Consider the following 24,739-nt stretch of genomic DNA (forward strand, 5'->3'; position numbering starts at 1 on the left):
GATAGCATGCAGGCTGCCCATTAAGTCGGTACATATTAAAACACTGTGGAGGGAGGCCTGAGAAACTGTAGGGCTCTGTGAATGGCCAGGAGCTCTGCTCTGAACACACTACATGATCCCAGCAATAAATGGTGTTCTAAGCCAGTAGATGTGAAAGAGTATCCCGCTTTGTCTACTATCTTAGAACCATCAGTGTAGAAGATGGGGGCACCCTGGACCTCTTAAAGGATGGCACATACAAGATGGAGGAAAAACCATAAGGGCAACAGAGACCTTATGACCCTGGAATAGGTCGGTCCTAATCCGTGGTCTAGGCACCATCGACGAGGGTAGGGAGGGGGTTTGAGGTGGGTGGCCATTAACAACTGGTTAGCTATCTAAAAATGCACAGGAAGCTCAGAATAAAGATACCTGGCAATACTGAGAAGATTTTACACATAAATAATCCCGTGAGGAAACGATGCATGTCGTATTCCATCAGCTTCTGGCGTCTTCACACCCATTCATTCAAGAGTCCAGATAATAACTATTGAACATAGCCAGGTGCCACCTAAGGTAAGAGATCTGCTTTTTGTACCATCTGCCACTGAACAACAGTGATCTTTCTGAAAGCAACAATGACGCAAGCTACGAATGTGACTATGATTTGGGATTGAAAAATGTAAAATATCGAATAAAACATTTCAACGTGGTAATTTTGAGTTTTAATTCATTATCAGCGACTTCACAATACCATATACTGTAAGTTTTATTCGAATCCGCGAAATTTATAATTTTTGATCCGCCATTTTGAATTTTGTAATTCCGTCATCGGATTCCTCATCAGCGAACCAAAGATTCTAAAAATAAGACAGTTTTGTAGGATTTTGTACCTTTTATTATGTCCAGGTTTTGAAGTGAGTTGACCGACTGTGCTCCAGGTGGATTCGATCCCTGGCTGACGTACCTCCCAGTCCCGGAAGCCGTCGTGTTAACACGCGCAGCTACCTGGATAGGTGCGACAAATATCTTGTGGGCATAGCTGTCTGCTGCCGCAACTGTGCACGGTTATTCTTTCTGTTCGGGTTTGTCAATAAACGGAGCTCCTCGCACTCATTACTTCCAGTATTACAATGAGATAGTTTCTAGTATCACGTAAGAGTTGTATGGCGTAACTGGGGGGCACATCCTCGGTATGTTGGAATGCGGTCGTCCGATCACTAGTATTAAAGAAACTGCTGGCTCCTCAGAGGTAACAGTGAAAAGCATAGGGAAGGAGGAAGAAAGATAATATCGCTTTGTACTCGCCAAAAAGCAGGAAGATAAACTACTAGGGACCAAAACCAAGCAATTTCAGATGCCAGTGTAGACAATTCATTCCTGGTAGCTGCCAGGATCTGCCAGTGAGCGCGATTACCACCTGCCAACATATTCGTGCTGATGGTGTCCATCACCAGAAGTCTGCAAGAAAACAAGTCCTTACATCTCCCAATCGAGCGGCCGGCACTGTGCTCTGTCACCAGTACCTCCCAGCTGGCAAAGACTGTCAATTTGGTAGTATAGTCTGACAAAAAAGCTTTTGGTTCGATCTATGATGGCAGAACGTCTTCATTGAAAACATGTAACAATTCCTACTCTGTGTCACATCGTTGTCACAACAGAAGAATGGATGTTTGGGGTTACGTGATTGAAGGTGGAACAACAGAAGTGATTGAAATTTTATCCAAGACCACACACCAAGCTTGGAAGAATGTAGACTCTCAACTTTCTGATCTCTATTCAGAAATAGAGATGAATATCATCCAGCTCGTACACAATAACAGTACCGCGCACACGTGGAAAGTGATCAGAAGTCGGGTGAATAGACTCCCAGAAATAATGGCATTGGAATAGGGCTGCAATGTCTCCACATATAAATGCAATCGACGATGTTCGGGTATCCACAATTCGAGACTGAACATAGGGAACGTACCTCAATGTTAGGTGCATGATGGCCTTTCAGAGGTACAGCGTCACGGAAGAGGAAAGACTATTGAATGTACAAACTGTGTATCCGAGGACGATTTGTACGCCACATGGAATACATCACTTCAGGAATAATTGAGAGCACGAGACACAGTCAGCTGCGTTTGTTCACGTCGGCGCTGAGGGCGTCTGTCACCTGAGTTCGACCATTCTCAGTTCTTTCCGAGGAGTTTCAGAATGGTGAAGACAGTTAGGCTTACTCGTTAGCTCCCAACAAAGTTGTCAATTTGCAGCATCTTTCTGCAGACTGGTGACCTTGTGGAACGAACAGCAGGGTCGCCAAGCGGAGCACACACCTCACTGCGCATTGTTCCGCTGTGTGCGCATTGTGAAGCCAGAGATTTGAAAGTTACACGTTTCTCAAATATATTTTACATCTAAATGGTAGATTGCCTGGCCTGGGTTCCTTATCAAAAGTTTATCTACTATGTTAACTCTACAATCCGTAAAATCCTGTAATAGGAATTCCGAAACGTTCTGTACATTAAGACAGGGAATCAAAACCCGACACTTGCCTTCCAAAGTCAATGGTCTGGATTCGAATGTCTGTAACGCACACAGTTCCAATATCTGGAAATTTTAAGCCAATAAGGGAACAAGGCTGGTACATAATGTGCAGTACCGAACTCTCAAGGAATTATTTATGTTACCATTCAGAAATGCACTTAGAAACTAATCATTGTGATGGGCACAATAAAAAAAAAAAAAAAAACAGATTCAACTGCATAAAGCCTTCAGAATTTTCTCTACGAAAATTCATTTGACATATTAGCTTAAGAGACGATCACTTTGATAATGGAGGAAAATGATGGATAGTAGTAAAAATTGTAGAATGTGCAGTTACACAGGTTCAAACGGACGAAGGTTGCAGCAGTAATTCAGGAACAAAAATACTTGCGTAAGACAGTAACATAGAGAGCTGCATCAAACCCGTTTTCGGACTGAAAACCACAACAATAACATGTAACATATATGTAACTTTTTATTACAATAAACTGACATTACAGATTCAAATTTCTAACCTTCTACAAATGCGCCCAAATTAAATTTCTTGCATGTGTAAAAGTAAGCACTTCATTTAATACACTTAAAAAAAAAGTCTGAATAATTCTCAGTTTCCGAATACCTGTCCACCAGATATCCAAGTTATCACGGCTTTAATTTATGCAATGTATGTTGTGTTCTGATTATGTTCTAGTGTCTGAAAGTGGCACATTACGAGCTGTAGTTTGCTCTTGTCAGCACGATGATATATACCTAGACGCTCTACAATGACAAAAATTTGTGCAAGACAACTTTTGAAACTTTAAAGCCTGAAGCACTAGAACTATGTTTGCCGGCTGGAGCAAATGGTGTGGAGAGGGGGGTTAGGGGTGGGGAATTGCCACACAGGCTTGTACTGACTAGAGCAATGAATGTCAGAGGTTCCCTTGTTGATTTGCAGCTGGCCGTATATCTGGTGTTGCGAAAGAACTGGTGTCTCTGTTACTTACTACACTCCGGAGGTATGTCCCGCACTAATGAACACTGGTGGATCGGGGATGGGGAGGGGGGGTCAAACTTTCATTGTTCGTGGGCTCCTCCCCTCCCCCCTGCTGGCGGCAGCAGCAGCAACAACACAGCCACCGGTGCCAAAAAAGTCCAGGTCCTCATAATTCATCCTAAAAATGGTGTACTTTATTAGAGTTTTCCAACAGCACTAAATCTGGTTATTGGTGACTAAAAGCATTATACACAGTTTATTATTTGATAATATACAACAGCTTCAAAGTATTGGACATTTTAACCCCCCCCCCCCCTTTTTCCGGAATCCATCCTGGATTCGCCTCTGTTAGTGGAAGACATGACGTTCCAGATTTTAGAAGGTGACTGAGGACAATTTATGTTGTTTGCAGTTTGGAACAGTGACTGAGTAAGTCTGTATGACCAAACAATAACGGTGCAGGACGTGTGAAAGATGGAGGCGGGCCAAGTTTCGAGAGACGAAGGATGGGGAAAGTCTTTGAAAAGGAACCATCTACGAATTCCACTGAACTAATTTTAGCAAAACAAAGAAAAACCTACATCTTGATGTGTCGCGTTTCTCAGTAAGGCGTGTAAAACAAGCTGTGCCTTTCGTTGACATGACTCAAAGGTTATTGACAGAGGTGCATTTTCGAAATGAGCGTTACTGGAAGTCCAGTCCACCGCCATCCCACTTTTTTTTTCCTTCCCCAGAGATAACAATTGGAACTTTGAAATGTTCTAATAGTGTTACACTTTTTTTTTCACACTAGTACAGGAATAGTTCCACTCGTTTCCCTCCCAAGCACAAGAAGACAAATCTGCCCTCATCATCAAGCTCACTTTGTCAGATCGAGTTACACAGAGCTACTATAAATGATTCATTCACTTTCAAAGCTCTATATTTTCCAAAACTATTACATCACAAATATTATCGATGCTCGAATGGAACGGTAAACACCCCAAGTTCACATGTTGCACTCAACAAATGTTCTGTAATTGCCCCTCTGGTCACAAAAAACACGTCCAGGCGGTAGTCAGGTTCATTCCATACCTTGTGTAGGAACATTCTGTCAGCAGTCACCATAGTGGTGTTAACGCGTTCTTCGAGTTGTTCTAGATTTCCTGGCAGTGGGAGGACGCAAAAAGGATCCTTAATGTACGTCCAATAGCAATCTGGGGCCCAAGCAAACAGAGTTCCATAATCTTCACCATTTAGCCCGATCCAGCGACGCGACGCAGAAATTTGTCGTTCAGGTAGCGACAAACATCAATGCTCCAATGACGGGGTGCCCCATCTTTGGAAGATTAAGTTCTCGGAATCAGAGGTTAGTTGTGGAAACAACTACAACATATTAAGGTAATCAATACCCTTCTGTAAGAAAATGAAACGCCTACAGCCGTCCTTATGTTGTCATTTATTGTGTAGCTAACAGTTTGGGGCTTCAATGCACCATCTTCAGGCTCATGGGGTTATCACGATCCATTTATATTATGCACGAATGGCCAATAATTGGTTCACACAGATTATCTTTAACTGTAATGTCATCTTTCCAACCATCTCCATTGCTGGTTGGAGAGACGACATCATAGTTACAGGTGACTTGCGTAAACCAGTTGTTGGCCACTGGTGCATCGTATTATGGATTGTGATAAACCCTTCAGCTTCAACTAAGGCCTGAAGATGGTGCATTGAAGTGCCTAAACTGTGGCTGTACGTGTCTAATTTTCTTACAATAATGAACGGCCGTAGTCCCCCAGACCACCTGACACCAAAAAGGACATACAAAAACATTAACCTTCAGTCTGTTTTGTTTTAGGGTGCAAAAAACAACTGAGGTCATACATGCCTAAGTCAAAACTATAGAACGTAAACACAGAGACAAGGGAAATGACTATACGTCGGTCCCAATGGAACGAATAGGAGACATCAAAACAAGGCACATGGAAAAAAAAAAACAAAAAAAAATGGAGATTCAAAACTAAAAATTAAAGTGCCTTCACCATATTGCTTTGGCAGATAAAATGTAAAACGCAGGCGACAGACCGCGCGCCATTTGTTAAAACAGCTGACAAATCAGATGGCAAACCCAAGATGGAACATATATTTGTAAAAAAAAAGGGCATTCCAGCAGGTAGTGGTGGACAGTTAAAATTTGGGCGCAATGCGTACAAAGGGGTGGGGCAGCACCATTGAGCAAATGACGATGACTAAAAAAGCAGTACCCAGTACGCAGCTGAGTTAAAATAATCTCCTCCCGGCGGGGGGGCCACGAGGAAGTTGTCCAAGGCACTGGGTGAGGCTTAAGAAGCCAAATCTTATACCTGTAAAAAGAGGGCCACTGGCGATGCCAAAGGGACACCACCACCTGACAGACGGCAAAGCACAGATCATCAGACGGAATAGAGCTACTCACGGGCTGAGGCAAGAGGACTATAGCCGTGGCGGCAGCGTCAGCAGACTTGTTTCCTAGAAGACCGAAATGACCAAGGACCCACAGTAACATGACATTGGCTCCATCAAGAGTGAGCAAATTACAGTTTTCCTGGACCCGCTGCACTAACTGTGAGCAGCGTACAGCGCACACAGATTTTGGAGGGCACCGAGTGAGCCTGAGCAGAGGACACAATTCAGAAGGCTGTGTCGCCTGATGTACTCTGTGGCCTGATAAAAGGAGGAAAGCTCAGCTGTAAATACTGTGGGGTGGGCCGGAAGCCGAAATCCATGGGTGTCAATGAAGAATGCACACCCAACCCCACAGTCAGTACGAGAGCCATCAGTGTATACAAAGGTACTGAAAGGTCATGAAACTGAAGGCGATAGATCGAGGCTGGAGAAATGTCCTTCCAAATTGAATGAAGGCCAAGGTTAACATGGACCGCGGCACAAAGCCAAGGCAGTGAAGGGTTCATACCCGCGGGGAAAGTTGCAGGCAGCGTTAAGTTAAGCCGCTGTAGCAAGTGGCGAAAGCGGACACCAGGAGGCAACAGGGAAGTGGGACGAGCCCATACTGACAATCTATGTAATCCTCAAAGGAGGTGGCATAGGAAGGGTGGCCACAAATGGCAGACTAATGGCATGCATACCTGCTAAGGAGGAAGTCACGGCGGTAGGGCAGGGGTTGTTCAATAGCTTCAGCATACAGACTCTGGTGTAAAAGGCACCTGTGGACAAACGGATGCCATGATGGTGGATAGTGTTAAGATGGCGTAAAAGGGTTGGGCATGCAGATGCATAAACAAAGCACACAGTCAAGTTTCGAATAGACAAGGGACCGGTACAAACTGATGAGGGTGGTTCGATCGGCACCCCAAGAAGTACCATTGAGGGCACAGAGGACACTGACGGACTGTGTAGAGCGGGCTGCCAGGTACAAGACATGGGAGGACCAAGAGAGTTTTCTATCTAGCATGAAACGCGCGAATTTCAATAGTGCCAATGAACAGAAGGGCAACAGGCCCAAGGTGTAAAGATGGTGGGAGGAACCATTTGCGCCTCCAGAAATTCATACAGACAGTTTTGTCATTGGAAAAGCTAAAGCCATTGGCAATGCTCCAGAACTGAAGATGGTCAAGACAGCACTGAAGACGCCGCTCAGTGAGGCAGGTCCATGGAGAACTACAATAAATGGCAAAATCATCAACAAAAAGGGAGCCAGAGACACCTAACAGGAGACAGGCTATGATAGGGTTAATGGCGATAGCAAAGAGGATTACACCATTTCCCTAATTGAAGGTATCCAACAAAGCAGAACCCACACGCTCCTTGAAAACTCAGTCTTGTATAAATGCCAGAAGAAAACAGGGCAGACACCCACAGAAGCGCCACATGTAAGGAGTACAGAGGATACCAGTTCTCCAGCAAGTGTCGTAGGCCTTCTCCAAATCGAAAAACACTGCTGCAGTCTGGGATTTCCTCAGAAAACCATTCATGTTACCCTTTGGTGAATCTCTTACAATTTCATGAGGATGTTCAGTGCCCCACATTCTCACATTGTGGCGATTAGCCTTTCCATATAAATGTGAAGTTGCTTTGTCACTGAATATCAGTATGGATGCGAAAAGTTCATCGTTAGGGACTTCCTCTATTGTAATAGGAAACTGAAAGCACTGGCCACAATCTTTCGGCTTTAATTGTTACGTGAGCTGCAGACAGTCCACTTTGAAACGTTTATGCATCATAGCATTTGTGCATGTAATACTTAGGAAAATATAGAACTTTGAAAACTAGTGAATCATTTGTAGTAGTGCTGTATAAGTTCTGCACAGTAGTCTTGTGAACAAAATACTTAATGAATATCCGATCGTGTAGTCACCTCACCAAAGACTTCTTAGCAAACAGAATGCATTATTATTGAAAAGGAAACACCTCCACCACAGCAGCACATAAAACTGCATGTGTTCAATGGACTAAACACAAAATGAATAGAAGCTGACTGGAGATGTGTAGTACAGTCAAACAAATAACAGTTTAGCCTGTGGACCAGTAATAAGAAAATATAACTCTGTATACTGTCCCGCACAGAGAGTGTTCAGAGAAAAGGGTATCAGCAGGAGTGCCTCAAGGGAGTGTGACAGGCCTGCTCTTATTGTCTACTAGCGACCTGGCCCAGATTCGCATGGGCAGCATTAAGTACGTACGGCCTGACCACTTGTGTGACGTAGCATAATCAGTTTGCGGGCCACTGAGTAGAGTTAATAAATTTCAGAGAACAACTTTAAGTAACTGAATATCATCACTTTCATATAACTTACGCAATGTAAGTAGCGTACAGCAGGAAAGTTGTCTGAGGGCATGAATGTTGTGAGATCTACAAGAAACTGGCATTTGGTTATCAAACGATTGCAGGAAACAATTGTTTAAAAATAATTTATTATTTCAAATTTTAAGTTTAGAATAAAGGCCTGATAGTGAGGTGGTTATCTTTTCGTTATTTGTCATATTTGTACTGATACATCGAAGTTAAGTAACTCACTGTCTGTTGCTCAAAGAATTTGCAATGAATTCAAAGTGCAATATGTGATTGCTAATCTGAAGGAAGCAGGGAATGGCGGTCTGAAACTGTCTTATTTCGAAATGCGTATCTGCATATCACTGAGAGGCGAATGGTAAGTTAAAAGGCAGAGTGGAGACGATGACACTGTTGAGTGAGTGTCACGATGACTTAGACAAAATTTCTAGTTGGTTTGATGAATGGAAACTTGTAAGTGTAGAAAAATTTACATTAATGCAGATGGGTAGGAAAAACAATCTTATAATGTTTGAGTACAGTATTAGTGGTATTCTGCTTGACAGTCATCTACATCTACATACATACTCCGCAATCCACCATACGGTGCATGGCGGAGGGTACCTCATACCACAACTAGCATCTTCTCTCCCTGTTCCACTCCCAAACAGAATGAGGGAAAAATGATTGCATATATGCCTCTGTACGAGCCCTAATCTCTCTTATCTTTGCGGACTTTCGGCGAAATTAAGTTGGCGGCTGTAAAATTGTACTGTACTCAGACTGAAACGCTGGTTCTCTAAATTTTCTCAGTAGCAATTCACGAAAAGAACACCTCCTTTCCTCTAGAGACTCCCACCCGAGTTCCTGAAGCATTTCTGTAACACTCGCGTGATGATCAAACCTACCAGTAACAAATCTTGCAGCCCGCCTCTGAATTGCTTCTATGTCCTCCATCAATCCGACCTGATAGGGATCTCAAACGCTCAAGCTGTAGTCAAAAATAGGTAGTATTAGTGTTTTATAAGCGGTCTCATTTACAGATGAACCACATCTTCCCAAAATTCTACCAATGAACCAAAGACCCACAACTGCAATTACATTCTTGTACCACTTCATATCGCTCTGCAATGTTATGCCCAAATATTTAATCAATGTGACTGTGTCAAGCACTACACTACTAATGGAGTGGTCAAACATTACAGGATTCTTTTTCCTATTCATCTCCATTAACCACAGCATCATCAGCAAACAGCAACACATTGCTATCCACCCTATCCAAAAGATCATTTATGTGGATAGAAAACAACATCGGACCTACCACATTTATCTGGGGCACTCCAGATGATACCCTCACCTCCGATGAACACTCACCATCGAGGACAACACACTGGGTTCTATTACTTAAGAAGTCTTCGAGCCACTCAAATACTTGGGAAGCAATCCCATACACTCGTACCTTAGTTAGGAGCCTGCAGTGGGGCACAAAGTCAAATGCTTTCCAGAAGTCAAGGAATATGGTATCCGTCTGATACACTTCATCCATGGTTCGCAAGATATCATGTGAAAATCCAGCCACTGATCCTGAAATAGGAACTATTCACCTAATGGGATTCAGAGAGCCCTCGTTTCCATAAAATTAACTGTCAACAACATTGATATTTTTGTTGCATATAACCTCATACAAATATCAATGTTCTGTGGGTAAAAATATTTTAACAATGTGGGATGCACTTTCTGGAAAACCCTTTATTTGCTATACCAAAACAAGTTCATGCTATGAAATTTCCTTTTCATTGGAGTCTTAGTGTGAAAGAGAACACAAAATAAACATACAGTGAAATTAACTTCATTTTTCAATGTTGTTGTTCCCTAATTGCCTCCAAAATATTACACAGTATATTTCACCATTTAACATGCACTCTTCAACAAGAACACCCACTATAGAACCATTTTACCACAGATATCAATTTACTGTCACTACACAAAATTGCTATTTTATGTTGTTAATATGGGGCACATCATAATAAGCATTACAATCATGTTTACTCCTTCACACAACTTCCATTGACAAAATTTCACGTTTCTATTTTCCCCTCCTTAGTAAGCGAATGTAACACACTATTGTGACAACCATGAAACAAACACTTTCTTTCTTTCATAAAGCAACTAATGAAACAACAATGCCTCAAATATTTCAGGATATAGCAGTCAGCATGAAATATTACCACAAATAATCATTCAGAAAGGTTGAAACTGGTATGCAATGAATATGTCATGATAATTTATTCAGCACAAGCTTTCACCTTGACTGTTCATCTTTCTGAACATGCCTCGAGGCCCAGTTCAAACTTTCATTTTCATGTTACCTCCTACCATTTCCAGACACAACAACCACACACTATAGAACATCTGGCTGTAGTATCTGGTCACCATAAGAGGCATCATCGATGACTATGAGAGTTTGAATCAGGCCTGCAGGCACACTCAGATAGCATAGCAGTTAAAATGAGTGCTCATAATGAGGACATGCTGATCAAGAGCTGTCTGTACAAATTTTCATCCACACATACACTTCAAGTGTAACACAATCAAGACAGAATATGCCAAATTAAACAAAACTCTGGAATGTATCATGAGGAAATGATTGAATGAAATTTTGACAAGAGAAACAACTGAAAATGCTGAGTATCATCATTTTTTTTCTTCTTGTGCCTCTGTCCCACAACTCTGTGGGGTCGGTTGGTTACTATTTGATTTGGCATAATTAATTTAAGAGGTGACCAGAGGCCCTCCCCCATTGCCACCTCATTAACACCCCTGGGGAAGAATACCGTTATCTGTGAGTAGTGTTACCCATGTGAAAGTGTGCAAATTGTTTCCAAGTGTTCGCAAATCATGTAACAGGGGTGGGACTTTGGTACCAGCCCAGCATTCACCTAGCCTGATGTGGAAAGCCATCTAAAGACACCACATCCAGGCTGACCAGCACACCATCAACGAAAAAGTGGATTCAATCCACATCCCAAATCTCGCAAGTAGCATGCTGACACACATGGCTATCCAGGTGGGTTGAAAATATTTCAAGTATGAAGAAACAAAACAGATACTTAAGATGGATTGGCATCGCATGTAATCGGTTAATGGGAGTTGGAATGCACAATTCCAACAATGTCAAATTTAGTGACTCGGCTTCCCTGTATTTCAGGAATCACTGTAGCCATTGACATGAAACTTTTACAGGACATTAAACTGTATGTTCTGAGTCTGCTGAACTACAATAATTGCATTCCAGCCACTACCTCCAGAAAAACAATTTTTTAACTACACAGTTAAAATCTTGTGTACTTTGCTGTATGTTATCCTAACTAGTTTTAATTATACATAACATTATGTTGTTCTTTTAGTTCAGTAGACTCATGACATGTGTTATTACTCCCTGAAAATTTGAATACCCTACTCGACGTGGTTTCTGAGATTTAGGGAAAAATGCAACAGAAAATTTAAGTTTTCAGGAATGGCTTCTAAAGTGTCAAAAGTCTGTAACACACTAAATATATGCTCATTTTATTTATTTTTCGCCACTCAGAAGCACCAAACTGTATATCATCCTCTTGATCGTGTTCCAAGTTTTTTTCTTATTTCTGGACTCCTTAGTGGCCAACTATGCTAAAACTCTGCTTTATCAATGCAAACCTTGTCCAGCTATTAAAGTTCTCTGATGCAGTTTGCTACAGGATTAATCCCGGTATGTTGTAGCACTTTCACCCTACCAATGTTACCAACATTAAAAGCAATAACAGCATCACTGACCCCACACTTTAGTGTCTTCATTCCAACAAAAACATTTTTTGGTAAGCAAGTCCAAATAAGATTATTGAATGACTCATTAGGATTTTGAGTCTGACCATGCAAACACTTCTTAAGTAATTCAGGATTTGCCAGGTCTCTGTAAATAGGTTTTATGATATCCACGACTGCTGCTGGGATGGGATCTTTATGGCTGTATGGACTGTTTGAGTACTGGGCATTGCAGTAATTGTACCGTAAATTATGTCCAGGAGGGCAAAGGTGGTGTACTGGTTTTTCATCAGTTGACAGCCTGTGGAAGAAGGTAGCCCATACTGCCTGCTTAATTTTCAACAAATCCTCAGTATTATTTCTAATAGCCATCCCAGAATACTGCTGAAGTCCATCAATCATTTTGTCTGTCGGCCTCCCCCTCATGGTTTTACCATCAGAAAGTTTCTTGTCTCAAACTTTGTTTCAACTTCCTCAACCCGTTGACCATCCTACTCTGTACATGACCAATACATTCCAGTTTTGTGATGATCTTCTCACCAAAAGGCTGAGGGGCTACTACTACATTGTTATATGCTTTTGAGTCTCCATCACCTACGAACTCTGTGTAAGACACTCCCCTTTCGTTCACAGATCGACTAAAATGTCAATAGCTGCAGAGGCCTCCTTACCACCACTTGCCCCTTCATAATTTCTGTCACAGACATGCCCTTCTTAATTCCCTGATTTACACTTTTAACAATGTTTGGTTAAAATCTGGAAATCTACTACCTTTTCAGTATCCACACTGGTCACTGCAGCAACAGAATTCTTAGAACTGTAGCCACACTTCTGCCAAGTGCCATCAAAAGCTACTGGTATGTCAGTCATACCATCACTTATTTCAACAGTTCTGTTTGCAGCACCCTTCACTGACTCACGCAACAGATTCCACAGCAGCTCCAATAAATCCTGCATGCTTGTCAATTTTACAAGATGGACATGGCATATTCATCACGGCACACTTTGTTTCTGCTGCCATGTGTCCTTTGCCAATAGCTTTCAATCCATAAAACCACCTAACATTTACTTCAAAATAATTATCTTTACACTTATCGCAATGCCAAAATGAATGAGTACATTTACAACTGGCACAATTAATGGTAAGTTTCCTGGCTAGTCCATTTGATACCTCACTGTCTTCGTGTAAACTAACTGGCTCTCCACATATTTTACAACACACACATTCACCTAACATCCTTGTTAGGATGTGTAAATCTATCAGAATATAACCTAACCTATCATTTACATCACCTTAATTTTGAGAAAACTGTATCACAATGTTTTATTTTAATCTTCGAAGCACTAATGGGTGTTTCTCTAGATACTGAAGAGTTTTTGTGTATTTCATTGCCTAACTTCACACGCCACGTGCTGAACACAATGTTTCCCTTTATTCCAAAATGTAATACCATGAAACCCACGTTTCTTAAAAACACTTCATTTTGGCATTATACTTTACTTTTCAAGGGATTTAAAAATCTATTCGTCGCTTTTCCTAGGAAGAACATTAGCACTTCTGACATACAATGCATGTTTATACTATGAAACAATACGGAACTGCTTTTGACATAATTTAACCTTCATAACACAGAAATCCACAGCCTTCTATATAAACAATTACCAATTTTATTAAATCTTGAAGTAATGCACGTAAAAATTTTAACATCTTCAACTGGTGTAGATTATATTTTTAAAAAAATACCATACTTCCCATGTGTGTTTATAAGGGAGATATATATATATTATATATATTATATATAATTTTATTCAGAAAATTGCAAATTTTATAATAAGATAAAAATCCGAAAATGTGAAAAAAAATTTCCTGCTCTAACTCCCCTTAAGACGACTGATCAGTAACTAACAACAGACAGAAAAATCTAAAAGCATTTTAATATTTTTTAAACATCTGTATAGTGCAGGACTTTAATGGAAAATACAGTTAATAATGAAGATAATGTCACTGCAAGAGTGATGCCTGAAGTGGCCTATGTAGAAAGGAGAGGCAGCTGGAGATGGTGGATAAAAGTGGTTCAAGCTATAAGCAAAAACTTGAATTATTATTTCTTCATAATTTGGAAGGTCTTTACTAAAATCATTACCAGGCATATAGAAAAAAAAAAACATTAGATTTTTATTAACCAACGTAACAAATTAGTTCTCATTAAACTAATGACTTCCAGTCTGTGAACAAAGTTACAGAATGGAATGGAACAATAGGTATAAATTACTTTTCCTAAGATTTACAAATTTTGAAAAAGTTATTGACTCAGCTTTAACAAAATTTATACTGGCAGCCCTTGAGAAACAAGACACTGATTTAATCTATGTCAGCACACAAACTAACATACTCCATGCCATTAAACCTATTCTCAGAACTCCTACACAAGATTTTCAGATCTGTAATCTTAGAAGAAGAAAAAAGGTTTGTCAATGAATCTCATTTGTTCATCTGATGACATTGCTGTTTGCCTTCAAATATTAACACAGTAACTCTGTATACCAAGTTTCAAAGCAGGCCTGAAAATTAAATTCAGCAACACTAATATTGTGTGTAAGCAACGAATAGGAAAAAAGTAGTACAAATTAACACTGACATCAATTTATTGAGTTTGGTTTTCAGATTCTGAGCAGCTGAAAACAATGACTATGTGAACAGCAAAAATAAATACATAAACAGAATAGTAAAAAATAGCCTGCAGTGTTTTTGGCAAACTACATAGGGTCATTAAAGTGAATGCTCCAATGTGCCTGAAATGAAGTTTACAATAAGTGCCCATTCCCAGTTCTGGCATTCAGAAAACACAATGTTATTATGGAGTGAAGTCTTCAGATGTTACTTCAGGAATGCCCCAGGTGAGTTAAACAGTAGGTCCATTACTTTTCACAACATTAATAAATAAACAAGTAGACAATATAAAAAATCTGCAAGGCTTTCCACGGATGATACTATTGCAATGCTAGAAAACTGTAGCGAAATGCAGGGAGACCCGTAGGGGATCAATGTTCAGGACAGGGAGTGGCAACTTACCATCAACAAAGAAACGAAACATATTGCAAACACATAGATAGACGGACCTTTTACTGTATTACTACACAGCAGCACAACAATCAATGGAAACTCTAACGTTCATAAAATATAGGGTGGTTAGTGTTAAACTTTCAGTACTCTAGAGGACCCCATGACAAACGAGTGATCGACGACAATGAAACTTTGTGGAAATACTTTTAAGAACATGCGGAAGAGAAATAATGAATAAACTCTTGAAAGAAACACATTTTAGTTTCCACATGAGAGGGTAACATCTGTTAATTGTGTACCATATTCATATATCAAATCAAAAACATTCATCAATGTGATGACCATCTGCATCCATAACAGCCTGGAACCATATTAGGGTTTGCTCTACTACTGCCTGAAATAATGGTAGACCACGAAATTTTCAGCTGTCGTGACACAGTTTGTGCGATGCTTGAAGACTGCATATTACATCCCGTGTTCTCGGCCATGGCAACAGTAACTTCAACAATTTGCTGCACAACTGACCATCTGCACCTCCCACGAACAATTCTCCAATGGTCAGTTAGTCTGAAATTTCAAATCATGGTTTTTGTTGTGGTTGGCAGGAGAGCCAACCCGTATAACTAAAGGAGGCCGAAATGCACGCGTTTTAGCTCACGCAGGCTGGCGTGAGGTCTGGAACATGACAAGGGAATTAGAATTGAGAAAAACGGACATAGCTGGTGGAATACTTAACTATAATCCATTCATGGATAACGTCGCTCTTTCTGGTACATGATTCACAATATCAATAGTACAGATACTGGCGCCTTGCTAGGTCGTAGCAAATAATGTAGCTGAAGGCTGTGCTAACTATCGTCTCGGCAAATGAGAGCGTAGTGAACCATCACTAGCAAACTTGGCTGTACCACTGGGAGGAGTGCTAGGAAGTCTCTCTAGACCTGCCATGTGGCGGCACTGTCTGCAATCATTGATAGTGGCGACACGCAGGTCCAACGTATACTACCGGACCTCGGCCGATTTAAAGGCTATCACCTAGCAAGTGTGGTGTCTAGTGGTGACACCACAGTTTTCAATACCTGTGCAGAAAGAGAACCTGTCATATTCCATTAACGTATCTAAACTTGCGAATAGCAGCAGCACTATTGCTGTCGTTTTGATAAAACAGCTTTATGAGTAGCCCTGCTTGCCTTGGTCAGTACCATGTTGATTGCCTGTAACTGTAATGCACACTGATGCTCATGTTTCAACCCTACATTGCTGTACCAGTACCAGGATATAATGGTAAGTCACAACATAAATGCTACACAATAACACAAATCCTGCAGTGCACAGTCTGCACATCATTCCTAAAAATTTTGGTACCATAGAGTAATTAGTTTCCTGTACTCACTGGCTCAAGTAGCGAAAGTTTAATTATAACCACCCTGTATCTAGAAGCACAAGTATGGAGAGATTTGAAGTGGGATGACCCCATAAAATTAATTGCGAGTAACGTAGATGGCAGAGAGATTCAGTAGAAGTATCCCACGAAGTTTAGTCCATGCACAAAGGAGATAACTTACAAAATGCTTGTTGGACCAATACTTGAATATTCCTCATCAGTTGGGATCAATGGCAGACAGGACTGATAGACAAAATAGAGAAGATCCAAAGAGCAGTGTGTTTTGTTAAAGGTTCACTTAGTAAGCACGAAAGCATCACAGAGGCAATCAACCGACTCCAGTGACAGATGCTGCAAGAGGGACATTCTGCAACACTGATTGGTCTACTATTAAAGTTCTGAGAGTGTACATTTTTAGAAGTGTCAAACAATATATTGTTTCCTCCTACAAATATCTTTAGAAGAGACCAAAATATAATCAGTGACACTGGTACACAAAGCACCATCCACTATGCACCAGAAGGCGGCTAGAGAAGTATAGAAGTAGATACTTACATCATAGGGTAATGGGTTTCTGGGTTCTGCTTAATATGCCAGGGGGTCCACTACACACAAGGCAACTATACAAGCAGTGGGAGCTGTCAGGGAGGAATGGGCATTTTTTAAGGTTAGAGGGTCTTAGGAAACTACAGAAAGAACTTCAGTCTGAAAGGGGGCAGGGCAAACACATGAAGGTAGAACTAGCAACAATTAGTATTGTAACTGTAAACTGTTGTAGCTGTATTGGGAAACAACCAGCTCCAAGTGCTAACAGAAAGCACTGAAGCTTAAATAATTATGTATGGAAAGATGGCTAAAACTGGAAATAAGTTCAGCTGAAATTTTTGCAAATGACCTAACAGCGTTCAGAATGGATACATTATATACAGTTGGCAGTGGAAAGTTTGTTTCAGCTAGAAATAGTTTATCTTTTAGTGAAATTTATGTAGATAGTTCCTGTGAGTCAATAATGGTAGAGGTCATACTTGAAAACTGGAATATTTTAATAGTCGGTTCCTTTTACTGAAACCCCCCCCCCCACCAGACTAAGATGGCAAAGTTGTTGAACAGTTCCAAGAAAACTCTAGTTTCATTTCAAACCAGTACCCCACTCAAAGTTATAATTGGTGGCAACTTCAATCTACCCTTGATATGGTGGCAAAAATATATGTTTAAAGTCAGTGACAGGCATAAAAAATATAAAAAACATCCGAAGTTGTACTGAATTCTTTCTCAGGAAATTATTTTCAGCAATTAGTTCAGGAGCCCACTTGAAATTTAAATGGTTAAGAAAATAATGACGAATTCAGAGATTAGAGACGACACGGTCATTGTAGCAAGACAGAATACCGTTAACATACAAACATACAAAAAATAAATGCAAAACACATTTATTTAAAACAGAAGATAAAAATTCGCTTGATGCCTCTCCAAGAGAAAGTCTCCACTTCTTCCACGCTGATTAAGTAACTGTAGACCACATGTGGTTTGGATTCAAAGAAATAGTACTGATGGCAATTGAGAGAAGTACACCAAAGAAATTAAAAAGACATGGTATTAATCCTCCATGGTACACAAAACAACTCAGAACACTGTTGCAGAAGGAACAAAAATCAGCATGCCAAATTTTGAAGAACGCAATGCTGTGCTCTTTCACTAATTTCTGGGTTAGTTTAACCAAACAATGAGAAACGTTGAAGTCATGAACAATTTTTTTCTCTTGACCATGAGTCAGGGAGCAAACTTAAAATTTTAAGTTTTTCTCTTTCGATGCCACTTAACATTTAATTTCTCTATTAAGCTCAAACATTCAGTGTCAGGTAATGCTGGTGGTAGGTTTTTCTTCTTCTTCTTCTTCTTCTTCTTCAGAAATCTGTATTATTAAAGCATGATTCCAAGTCTTTTCTAATTTTGTCTGAAATTTGTTTTACTTTATTTTCAGTAGCTGCTTTTCTTTTTCTTCTATCTAAATTTATTATTTTTGAGGTAGGCGATACATGTAACTTCGAACACGAAAAATCCAATAAGCTAACAGCTTCTTCATGAGGAATATAAATGTCATTAACAAGTTTACGTGATTCTGGTTGTGGTTTCACAACAAATATTTTTGAGTGACAATTTGGGCACGGGGGATTTCCAGGAGTCACATTACGTTTCACTTGGGAAGCTATTTAACTCTCACATAACAAGGACAAATGTTCCAGTTTTGTTTCCCTCAAACCTTTAGTAATAGGCTTTTTATGAACTTTTAGTGGATCACAACACTTCCTCCCAAAAATGTGGTTGTACTGCATAATATGTTTCTTCTCATGATACTCACACACTGATGTTAAAGAACAACTTACTCGAAATTTAAACAAAGTTTGTGTAACTTCATCAAAGTCATTGACATTTTTCAAGTTTTTTGAAACTGAACCACAAACTATTTTGTGACACACTTCACTTGCCATACGTCCAGCAGATCACTGTTCATCCATGTTATTGCATTCCAGTTAATCTCTCAAAATAAATTTGAAATTACAGACAGAACAAAGCACATAACACATTCTACACTCTCGAAGTATGTACATCCATTCTAATAGAGGTTTCAGAACAGACTGACTACATCAGTGCCACACCTTACAGTAATCTACTTCTACAATGCCACACCTAGCAATAATGTACTTCTTTATCGACAATAAACATAAATGGGCATTTTTATTACCATAGAACAAAAGCAAAAGCTCCTATTGTTTAATATTGAATTATTAAAAATAAATAAGCTAAATGAATGTTGGGTGATAGTGTTCACTAAATTATGTCACAATTAAATTTTATTACAATCAAACAATAAACCATTTAAATAGGCAACAGCCATAAGATCAGTTATAGAGTAACGTGAATTATTTCCTCATTTTCAAAAATTCATATCTTTGTTCACAGTCAGATATCAATGTTGAAATTTTTACAGTGCGTTGCTACCATATAGGTGTACAAACTGTGCAAAAATCATTTTTATATACAGTCCCACCTGAGATAATTAACACCAAACTCTTTTAAAAAATGAAAATTTTCAAATTTCAAAAATTCATAAAAAATTGAGGAAATATTTGTAAGTGTTCTTGCTCTATATGAGGCTAATTGTGTATGATATCTAACTATAGGAAAAAAATAGAGTCTCATAAATCACTCTTCTTGTTTGTTAGTTCAGAGCCTAAAATGTGGATTATTGAAAATTTGGATACCAAACATGGGAGGTCATTTTGACTGGTTATTTTTGAATTTAGGGTATTTTGTGTAATAGACAATGCTGTACAAAACACTTTTCTAAAAACAATCATGTGAATCGCAATGTTGTAACTCAACCCAGTACAGAGATTTTCAAATTTTCGCTTATGTCCCCAGACTGAAAAATCGTTGCTTGCCTACAAATAAAAATGGCCGCTATCCATTAACTATGCAAGATAAATGATTTAAAAAACTGTTTTGAACTTCTCAAATATGGGGCAATCACATAGAACAAAATTAAAATATTTAAAAAATGGTCAAGCAACCATCACTGGACCACTTCACTTCATATGGATTGACCCTTTTACTAGTAGTACACATAGAAATTTGAGTTTTTTTAGACAGTGTTTACATATTTGAAAACAAGATAAAGTTTTGTATGTATACCTTGTTACCACATGGTGTGGATTTCCTGGATTTTTATGTTATTTAATGCAGACGTTTCATTTCACAGGATATCATCTGCAACCACATAGAACTTAATGTAGAATCGTAAAACATGTTGTGTACACACACACACACACACACACACACACACACACACACACAATTCCACATAACATCAGTTAATAGCAGGCATAGCTATAACATGCATAATATGGCTGCAGATGACACACTGTGAAACAAAACAACTGCATCAAATACGTGAATACTGTCTTAAAAACTCAAAATTGTGTGTGTTCAAGTAGTAACAACCATTTTTTCTGTTTTAAATAAAGATAAAAAAGCCACTGATGAGCTCAACTTCGGTGAAACATGTCTCAGAAATAAAAAGAAAAATTACGTTCTGTTGAAGGCAGACCCTCTCCAAAAACAAAAGGATAATTATTATTTCCAAGAGGAAGTCTTACATACACCTAACTACAAAAAAATGACGTATTTGTCAATGAATAACATTTAATTGATGACATTGCAGTTTCTCTTCAACTACTAATGGAATAACTTTATAGATATACTATGAAAATTAAGTAATACTAAAATTACATTCAAACAACAAACAGAAAAAGTAAGCAAAATGTAAGTCTTTTCCATAAAGCGAGATGCATTCGATAACTTTTCATAAAAAAATTCGGCTACTTTTAAAACAGCCCATAATTAGTGACATAAAAATTCAGTGCATCACAAACAATATGATTCTCATAAACCCACGAAGAATGGGCATGTAATGCTTAACATTTACACTTATTACTTCAGCACAGGCCATTGTTACATCCTGATTTTGTAAACTTTCACCGATTAATCACATTAGATATTGTAAATTTTAAAATAATTATTCAGTCAGCACAGAAGAACACATTTTGCTTTTCTTTCTCATAGTGGAACACAAGAAATGCTGTTAACGTTATCCAAACTTAACAGTTCATATGGGCAGCTCAAGTGACCAAAATAAAATGTGAATCACTATGAGCATAGCACAATTAAGTCTAAGGTTTTTGTTGCAATAAAAACTATGCTTTTACTTTTGTTGTGCAACCATCAAACTAATCATTTTCTTCAACATATCTTTCTTTCGAGACAGCACAAGACTAATGTTTTATTATCTTGGCTTAGTGAATGCACCTATGACACTAACAATACCTCCACATTTTTGAGAGAAAGGACTGTCATTCTGAAACAAAGATTCTTGATATATCCAAATACTATCTGTGATGACCCCACTAACAACAGAAAGATGGGAAGATGTAAGTTCAATTGATGGTATTTATCACATGCAAAAACTACTCTCACCATCCATCCCCCCGCCCCCCAAACACTGAATTGTAATTACTCAGCAAGATTTATTTTTATTCTCATAGCTACTTTTATCATAAAAAGTAAGAAATTATCAGTTGGAAGATTTTATATATATCACGCACATTTCTTGTTCAGATGATACAACATACAAAAAATAAAGTTGAATTTACAATTGTAATCTGATATTTGTACATCTGAAACTTCATTTAACAGCCACTGTTGTCATGCCATCTCTGATCACCCTCTTTCTTCACAAGAACATTTACCACAGAAAGTTTTTGGTTTTCACCTGGAAATTTCGTCTGTCTCAATAGGCAACAATGGCTAAGGGTAGGCTATAACCAAAACAGCACTAATGCTCCAGTGTGCTATTGATGAAACACAAGAAACATTTAAGAGTATTGAAATACATTGCCCACACACCCTTGTGCAAGACAGGCACTTTTTCAAACATCTAGTTTGAAAATCTGTAACAAACATCACCATTAAAAACCTGAGCTGCTAATATCTCCATAGGTTCACGAAGTTTCTAGATAAATTCCATCAGCATTACTGCCAACTATCAACGGAGCTACATAGAAAAAATGGTGCATTAAAAGGTGCAGAGCATATGTCGTAAACTCATGCCCTCCATTAGAGGGGAGTGCAGAATTACTAAAAACCTCCAGATAACAACAACATACAACTGCTTCAGACAAATATAGGTTAAGTTGCATGTGCATTTGAAGATGAAAACTGCATTACAGCTAAATATTGTTGCGTGTAGCAATAAAAACATTTAGAGGGTTTATATCACCCAATATGATGACTGGTTGTTCCCATTTTTGTCTTTATAGCACATCAAATATGTATAATGTTTTCCGGAAGGTTATGTAGATATACAGTATGTTAACAGATTTCAAAATTCCATAACAAATAAAAGCAGCAAAGTTATCACCAACCTGATGTTAGGTTTAACAGACAGGTTCCACAGGAAGTGAAACCACCACTTTTCTCTACCCTGTGAACTGCCTTATCAAATGACACCCACAGAAAACCTGTAATCTGAACAGCTGGATTTGTTGTCTGACTCTGATCCATACCACACACACACAAAATCTCTCTCTCTCTGTCTGTCAGAGAGAGAGAGAGAGAGAGAGAGAGAGAGAGAGAGATTAATTCATACTTTGATAATAACTGAATGTTTTCAGAGTGTCCAGTACGTGAAATGTTGTCATACGTTTTAATTTTCGTATAATCAAAAAGCAATCGTTGAGACAAATATGCTACATTACATACTGAAGGATACATTGAAATCTAAACATACCTTTTGACAAAAATATGGCGCCTGTTGCAACAACATCCCACCAACTGTGACAGCAAATTTTGTTGGTATGGATATTAATCACTGGAGGCTCAAGTCACTATTAGCAACAACTAATGTTGCACAATACACAAATAATCGTTTAACTCTTGAAACAGACCACTTCACAAAGTCACAAGCTGTGGGTTTTGTAAAACACCTAGGCATTTGCTGTTGACAGCTACACACATCCTACAAGCATGATCAAATAGTGAAGAACATCAGACCTACGTAATTTCTACCAATTGTGTCGTATTGTAACAGCACAGTACTTGCATTATACCGATATGTGACACATATTCGATTATAAAGTGAGCAATCAGGGCTGTGTCCCGTCCAACATTAATGATAAACAAATCACACAACAGCTGCACCGAAATACAGCATGACAACTAATGCAAATGCACAAGCGGCGTCTCTCTGATGCCTGTGTGTATGCTTACTGCCTATCAAACCCTATGATCGGCGAATTTGCTCTGGAAACTACAGTTTCACCCAGATTCCATACTTAGATCTGGTCAGGGAAAGCGCATCTGTTTTCATTAACAACGTAGGAATTCGTACAAAATACAATACACGCGCAGCAAAAGATTCGCAGCATGACTGATACTTCTAATTGCAGCAGTGAATTAATTTGTACTCACAGTGCAAAAACATCCACAGAATTTGTTCCAATTCGATAGGGATTCAAAACTGTTTTCGTCGTACAGCCATCTTGGTGTGTTAAATTCACATTCTTTGAATATCGATGTTGTTGATAGCTATTGCCACTGCGACTAGCGCCAAAGGCATTTAATGAAAACTGTTGGATGTTCAGAAATATTTTGTAGACATTTTGCACAAAAATATTCCTCTACCTATCAATAAGCAACTTCACACATCACGAAATATTACAATCAATTAAAATCCATCTGCGAGGGAAACGCCCTTGGACAATGAAAATGCGAAAAGAATACGTACCATCGAAGTTTCTCGTGATAAGAAATGAGAAGGAGTGATCAGAACGTACTTAAAAGAATTTTTTTATAACCAGGATCGTGTTCAGAACTGATTTGTATTGACCAGTTTCGAAAAGTAAGACTGTCATCCTGAAGATGAGCTTGGGTATAAAAAAAAATCTTTAAAGAATATACGTGTCTATAAACACACAGTTTCTTCCCTTAGGCCGTATGTAGTATAGGTGACGTTTTCATGCTGTGGTTATAATCATCATACACAGGGGTTCGACAAAAATATGGTAACTCCGTGAAAATTACCTTCGTGAATAGAAATGCAGATGCCAGCCAAGCCTGCAGGTTGTGCTGTTGAATCTGACCACATACGGCACTTGTGAAATGGCCGCAATAGGTTGCGAGTGTCAGTCGTAGTGAGAACAGTGGTTTTTTTCGTTCTTAGTGCGTAATGTTGAAGCGAAGTGGTTTCGAACGTGGGCAAAATTAATGGTATTTTTATTGTGGATGCTTCTGCAACCAATTTGGTATTTCAAGAGACACCGTACTGAATACTTTTACCACATACAGGGAAAGTGGGAGAAACATCAGCCATAACTCACAACACGGACGAAGGTGTCTGGTGACTCATTGTGGCAGATAGTCATTGAAGATGACTGTTATGAAAAATAAGAGGACAGAAAACAGCTGCAAAAGTCACTGGAACACTGAGTGTCCCACTCGCGAATCCTGTCAGCACCAAAACAACACTAAAGAATCAGGAAATTTCTAGGTTATCTGAATTTTCAAAACTACTCATCATTGACTGTAAAGGAGGGTATGGTGCAGAAACCATAAAACTTGGAGCAATGGAAGAAGCTCTGTTGGTTGGATCAGTCTTGTTTCGCAATGTTAGGTATATTGAAGGTGGAGGGGGGGGAG

At 39.1% G+C, this 24,739-nt stretch overlaps 1 protein-coding gene across 9 annotated transcripts in view; it reads right to left on the reverse strand.

Moving 5' to 3' along the window:
* Nucleotides 1-23,616, reverse strand: part of LOC126298880 (sarcolemmal membrane-associated protein) — a 323,320-nt gene extending 299,704 nt beyond the window's left edge. For 3 of the 9 annotated variants that reach the window (XM_049990412.1, XM_049990407.1, XM_049990414.1), the window contains exon 1: nt 23,513-23,616. Coding sequence is in view for 4 of the 9 variants with exons in the window: in XM_049990406.1 (XP_049846363.1) it covers nt 22,833-22,868 (36 nt within the window). In the remaining 5 variants the exon portion in view is untranslated. Of the gene's footprint in view, nt 1-3,497; nt 3,666-20,179; nt 20,255-22,832 lie in introns of all 9 variants that reach the window. The other 6 variants (XM_049990411.1, XM_049990413.1, XM_049990408.1 and 3 more) reach the window with 5 other exon arrangements.
* Between the last annotated feature and the right edge of the window lie 1,123 nt (nt 23,617-24,739).

Source organism: Schistocerca gregaria, chromosome X (assembly GCF_023897955.1).
Source record: "Schistocerca gregaria isolate iqSchGreg1 chromosome X, iqSchGreg1.2, whole genome shotgun sequence".
Taxonomy (NCBI): Eukaryota; Metazoa; Arthropoda; class Insecta; order Orthoptera; family Acrididae; genus Schistocerca; species Schistocerca gregaria.